The 6,302-nt window shown below is 37.1% G+C and overlaps 1 protein-coding gene across 1 annotated transcript; it reads left to right on the top strand.

Annotated features, from left to right (window-relative positions):
- Nucleotides 1–325: 325 nt before the first annotated feature.
- LOC122974250 (nectin-4-like) lies at nucleotides 326–5,986 on the top strand. Its single transcript, XM_044342263.1, has 4 exons — nucleotides 326–593; nucleotides 3,203–3,532; nucleotides 3,610–3,818; nucleotides 5,966–5,986. The coding sequence occupies exons 1-4, from the start codon at nucleotides 530–532 to the stop codon at nucleotides 5,969–5,971; spliced, it is 609 nt and encodes a 202-aa protein (XP_044198198.1). The 5' UTR covers nucleotides 326–529; the 3' UTR covers nucleotides 5,972–5,986.
- Nucleotides 5,987–6,302: the final 316 nt, after the last annotated feature.

Raw genomic sequence — 6,302 nt, 5'->3', positions numbered from 1 at the left:
TTTTTATCCAAAGCTCTTAACAGTGTTTTTCCTGCTGCTCAGTCACACATTCACACACACAAGATACCTCACAGCAGGACAAGCTACCAGTTTGGGGTTCAGTATCTGGACTCTTACCCTCTTCATCATGTGGACAGGAGGAGTCGAGGATCAATGTTGTTGTCAGTGTTCAGTAACTTAACCCTCATTCAGTCAACACTGTAATCATACAACTGTCTTGAGTTGTTTTATGACATTATAAACATGGAAATGTTTCTGATCTTTACTATCATTCCTCTGTCACAGCGCGTGGCAGAGGAGACGTGACGTCATGACGCTTTCTCAATAAGAAGTTCATGCGCACAAAGAAAACGAAAGTAATCAGTCAGGCGGCAACTGTAACTACTGGTAGCAACATGACAATATAATCAGAGATCAAGGTCCACTTACCAACTTCTAACTGTCGAATATTCTTCAAGCGTAACTGGTCTGGACTTCATCAATTCTGGAAACTAACAGCCAACAAATACTATAGAAGAAGAAGAGAGAAATGCCTACGTTGACCTTTTCTTTGTGTCTCCTCGCTTGTTTCCTGTCTTATTCTGTCTCTACAGGTAAGCTGTGTGTGATTCACCACTAACTGAAAACTGTGTAACTGGTTCAGCTGCAGGTTAAAGTTACTGTGCTGGAAAAACAACTTTTATTCTGCTCGCTGGCAGGTTTCAAACTCTGTTTCCTCCCTCATTCAGAGGCTAATGGCGGCTGATGACGGCACAGACACACTTTCATTTCCTCATTTTTGTCAAGTGAATATGATCAGTCATTATGGAGGTTTATGTCAGGAGATGAAGATCATAACAATATTAGATTTAATATTATTCACATATTTCCTCGCAGACAAACATTAGGCTGCTGCTGTCTTCAGGTTATTGTTGCTCTTCTTTTGGTTTGATGGTGTTTGGCATCGTCACTGAAGTGAGGACCAGTTATCATCCCTTAAATAACCTTATTGATTATTTATATCAGATCAGTTTGTTACCATAGTTACTAGTTTCTGAGTTGTGTTCAGTCCAATATCACAAATCACAGATCAGTCTCAGAGGGTTTTACAGTCAGTACAGTAATACAACATCCTCTGTTATCTGATCCTCCATTCAAATGAGGAAAAACTCCAACAGAGGAGGATCCCTCTGCAGGACAGACAGGAAACACATTACAGAATACAGCATTGAACAGGATCACATGACTTCCTTTAGTTATTGGTAATGATTCTGTTCTTTATTGGTTATGATTCTGTTCCGTGTCATGAAAGCAGCAGGAAATATGACGTATTGTTCAACAACTGTGTGAAAAATGAAAGCAAAGAACCTGCAAAACTGAACCAACAAGCAGAGATACTCAATCATTCAAAATACGCAATAAACAAGTTAATTATGATTAAATATATAGCTCAGTTACTTTTTAACTTCAAGTCCTGCATCATATATTCAGACAGTAAACTTATTTTACATTAACGTCACTGTAACATTTCATGTTTTACATTCTTACTACATTATATTATATTTCTCATTCATGACTTTATCCATCAGTATAATGTTAGAGGGGCTGTCAGTATGTTGTTCATTCCTGATACCAATATCTGGACTTTGGGTATCGGCCAATACCGATCACTGACCTGATACCAGTGTTTAATCAATAAGCTGTATGCATCACTGTGTGGAAGAGACTGGAATCATTCTTTATGTTTAAGGCAACATCTGACTTGACTTAAACATAACTTTCCTAACTTTGTAAAACAAAATGTAACAAATAAATACATAGATATAAATTAACTGAATTGTTATTTATTAAAATAATGGTATCTGATACCAGATTGGTCTATTGTCAACAATACCTGATCCAGCTATTTGAGTCAGTATGGGACTGATATCTGATATCTGATATCAGTGTCGGTGCATCTCTGGTTCTATCAAGGCTCTGATGAAGATTTGCTTCTGTCAGTTAACTGTTAAAGCTCAGAATAAATATCAGTTGAGTATCTTTAACAGTGTGAGCAGCTGTGCAGGTGACATCATGAACACAGATAATTACATCCACTGTTATTGTGTAACTGCTAATTATGAATAAAAATAGGTGTTGTCGGTGATGTCACACAGTGGTTGTCATGGTGATCATGCTGAAAAATGAAAATGCTCTTTTGGAATGAGAAGGCTGTCTAAACGCTATTTTTAAACGATATTTATGTCTTAAAATATAAACAGTAATGATTTGTCAATTTATTGTCGATAGTAACTTAATTAAAAATATAAGTATATACATGTACATACTGTATATATTAATAGCAGTGGTTGTTCATGTTTTACATTAAACTCTAGCTGTTGTGTTACAAATTGCTCCCAACCCCATCTCTCCATCATATCATTGATAGATATCAGTTATTGATTAGTTTTAGATGGTACTTGTGTCTCAGATTCTTGGAGCAGCTTTTCCTCCTTTAAGCCACTTTGTTGAACTCGACTGTTTTAGAGAGCAGCAGATATTTGGAAACCTCTCCCTGTGCTGCATCCAGCATTTTAAAATCAAACTGAAAATATGGTTCAAATCTACTCAGATATGAACTCATTAATTATTTTTATAGTTTTTATATCTTATATATATATCATTTATAATGATTTATTATCTAATTGTGTTGTTTGTTTATAATTGTCAGGACAAAGAGTTGTGACACATTTTCTCTTTTTTTTCCTTTTATTGCATCGACAGAAACATGACAGACTTTCATATGAAGGAACAACATGTATTATGTTACATTAAACATGTAATAATTAATCATGTAATAAATGATGTTCTCCTCAAACACTATATTTCACCAAATTCATTGAAACCAACCGAAATCATTTTAATTATTATTATAACATCATTATTATATGAAAGTTATCCTATTAAGTAAAGATTTTCTTTACACACACACACACACACACACACACACACACACACACACATATATATACTTTACTTGAAGAGTTTACCAACGTTTATGTAAACAGTGTCACGGCTCTTGTCAATCAGATGTAATTGTCTTTTTAATATCATATATATATGTGTTTGTGTGTGTGTATATATATATATATATACACACACACACACACAGACAGAGAGTTGTATCACTAACTTTTATTTCCTGCTTTTCTGTGAATTTTCTGTTTTTGTTGAAATCTTTCAGAGATAACAGTAAAGCCTGGAGAAAATGTCACTCTTCAGTGTCTGAGTCCCAGAGGTGAAGCCATCACAGCGTTAATGTGGATCAGACTTGACCTGAAGACAGATGGTTACGTCTTCTTCTTCAGAGAGAACCGATCATATGAAAACTACCAGCATCCATCTTTTCATGGTCGAGTGCAGCTGAGAGATCCAGAGATGAAGGACGGAGACGTTTCTGTGATTCTGAAAAACGTCAACATCAACGACACTGGAACATACAAGTGTCGTGTTTCAGATGGCAACAAAGGATCTGAGCACACGAACACCATCAATCTGATAGTTACTGACTCAGGTGAGTTTGTAGAGTTTGTAGAGGTGAGTCATCACCTACCTGACAGCTGATACCTCACACCTGTTTCTGCTCTGCAGGTCAGACTGAAGGACACAAGGATGAAGGACACAAGGATGAAGGAGACAAGGATGAAGGAAAGAAGGAGGAACGAAATCATGGACTGACAGTTGGTCTGCCTGTTGCTGTGCTTCTTCTTGTTGCTGTTATTGTTGGTTTTGTGATTTATAGACAACGTAGACAACGTCCTGACCAACAAGTTCATTATGGAGCAGCTGTCTCCCATCAGGTCTGAAAGGTCTCAGATCTCTGAACTCCTGAATCTTTGTGTCCTGAAGCTTTTACAGCAGCAACATGTTCTGAACTGGAACCAGGTCTAAAAGGTCGGACTTTCATCAGTAAACATGTTTTTCTTGCTGTAATCATTCCTCCTGTTCATACTGAGCATTAGAGGATCCCTTCATAATTAGAGCTGCAGCTATTCTACTAATGCAAGTGATAAAAACTAGTTTATTTCATTTTCACTTCAGTTTTGTTTAATAGCATTTTACTGTGTTGTGTAAGTAATGTTATTTGTGTTCAGAGTGTGTAAGAGTGAGATTATTGCTGTGAGTCTGTAGAGATGCAGACTGGAAAGTGAGTTTTATTGTGTTTTCCAGCCAATGTTAGACTGTCTACTGTAGTTTACACTGTAAACACTGTTATAACGTGATATTTTCTATGTGTATGATCTATTGTTTCTGTATTGTGTAGGAAATGTTCAGGTGCGGATGTAGGTATTTGTAGTGTTATTTATGGGATGTTTGAAGTAAGTGAAGTCCATTGAGAACTCTAAAGCAGGACTGTAAGCTAAAGTTATTAAAATTCACAGTTCAGAGATAATAGACTGATGCAAGCTGAGTTAACACCACAATGATATGAATAACATGCTGACAACTATTTCAAATATTTTTGCACAGTTTTGCACAACACATTTATTCACAGTTAACCCCTGTGAATAAATGTGTTGCATCAGTTTGTACCCAGAGCTTCATTCTGAACTTGTAACAAATAATATATTTACTGCACTGTGAATTTGTTGACATTTAATTTTTTATTATTAAATATCTATACTTTTTAACATGTTTCCTGTTTTGATAAAGACTTTGTTCATAATGTAGATGAGCTGGATTCATGTTATATATTCATTTATGTTTATAACCAGACTTCCTGTTTAGTTGTTTACCTGAAGCTGAGCTGTTGAACCTGTTGATACTCGTCAGCTGTGCAGGTTTAATAAAACACACAGTGCAGAGTTCATCTAGCGCCACCATCTGGTAATGTGTTCTTATCTGATCAATTACCTGCAAAACTTTGTTTTCAGTGTTAAGTTTTATAATATGCAAAAGTCTCCATCATCAAAATGAAACAACTCTGCTGAAAAGACACTTTTTATCTTTCTGTGTGTGTGTTACGGTTCAGAGGACTCAGCAGCCATGAGTGCAGCACATGAAATAAGAAGTTCATCTAGCGCCACCATCTGGTAATGTGTTCTTATCCAATACTTTGGTTTATGACCAATTACTTGCAAAACTTTGTTTTCAGTGTTAAGTTTTTTAATAGACAAAAACAAGATTGCATTCTTCTTCCCTCCTGCCTTTGATGATGTATTTCTGAGTTTCTTGGTGGGTTACAGCCACCTGTATCAGTGGAATAATGTGAAATCATCAGTAGGATTGTGTATCGTGTCACTCGCACTATATAAACACAACAGGGACCCTCCAGTGAAAACACTGCTCTCTAGCACTTTTTTTGTGTTTTCTTTTTGTGTTTTTTTTCCAGATACAGAAGAGATAAAAGCGAAGCCTAAAGATGATGTCACACTTCATTGTCGGGGTCCCAGACATGCAGCCATCATAATCTCAGAGTGGACCAGACCTGACCTGGAGGCAGATGAGTATGTCTTCTTCTACCAAGACGGGTTTTCTTATGATCACAACCTGCATCCATCTTTTCGTGGTCGAGTGCAGCTGAGAGATCCACACATGAAGGACGGAAACGTGTCTTTGATTCTGAAGAACGTCACCATCAACGACACTGGAATGTATACGTGTCGTGTTTCAGTGAAGAGCAAAGGATTTGAGCTCATCAAAACCATCAACCTGACAGTTGAAGATTCAGGTGAGTTTGTAGAGTCTGTAGACCTGGACATCACCTACCTGACAGCTGATACCTCACACCTGTTTCTGCTCTGCAGGTCACTCAGCTGGAAACATCCGGACTGAAGGAGACAAGGATGGAGGAGCCAAGGATGAAGGAAATCTTGGACTGATAGTTGGTCTGCCTGTTGCTGTTGTTGTTGTTGTTGTTGCTGTTATTGCTGGTTTTGTGATTCACAGAAAATGTAGACAACATCCTGACCGATCCTTTCATTATAGAGCAGCTGTCTCCCAGCAGGTCTGAAAGGTCTCAGATCTCTGAACTCCTGAATCTTTGTGTCCTGCAGATTTTACAGCAGCAACATGTTCTGAACTGGAACCAGGTCTAAAAGGTTGGACTTTCATCAGTAAACATGTTTTTCTTGCTGTAACCTCCTGAGCTGCAACTACAACTAGTCTATAAAACTGATCTATAAAATGTCAGAAAATGGTGAAACCTGTCGATCAGTGTTTCCCAAAACCCAAGATGAATAAAAATATTCAGTTTACTGTCACAGAGACTAAAGAAACCAGAAAATATTTAGATTTAAGAATCTGGAATCAGAGAATTTGGACTTAAAAATGGCCCGAAATCA

This window comes from Thunnus albacares, chromosome 22, assembly GCF_914725855.1.
Source record: "Thunnus albacares chromosome 22, fThuAlb1.1, whole genome shotgun sequence".
NCBI classification, from domain to species: domain Eukaryota; kingdom Metazoa; phylum Chordata; class Actinopteri; order Scombriformes; family Scombridae; genus Thunnus; species Thunnus albacares.
Note: the sequence above shows the minus strand (reverse complement) of the source record. Positions and strands in the feature narration are given on the sequence as shown.

Excerpts from the sequence above, each read along its gene's own strand:
- LOC122974250 (XM_044342263.1), top strand. The coding sequence starts at position 530 with ATGCCTACGTTGACCTTTTCTTTGTGTCTCCTCGCTTGTTTCCTGTCT. Across the intron at positions 594-3,202 it reads GTCTTATTCTGTCTCTACAG|AGATAACAGTAAAGCCTGGA; the intron begins GTAAGCTGTGTG and ends GAAATCTTTCAG. Across the intron at positions 3,533-3,609 it reads TCTGATAGTTACTGACTCAG|GTCAGACTGAAGGACACAAG; the intron begins GTGAGTTTGTAG and ends TCTGCTCTGCAG.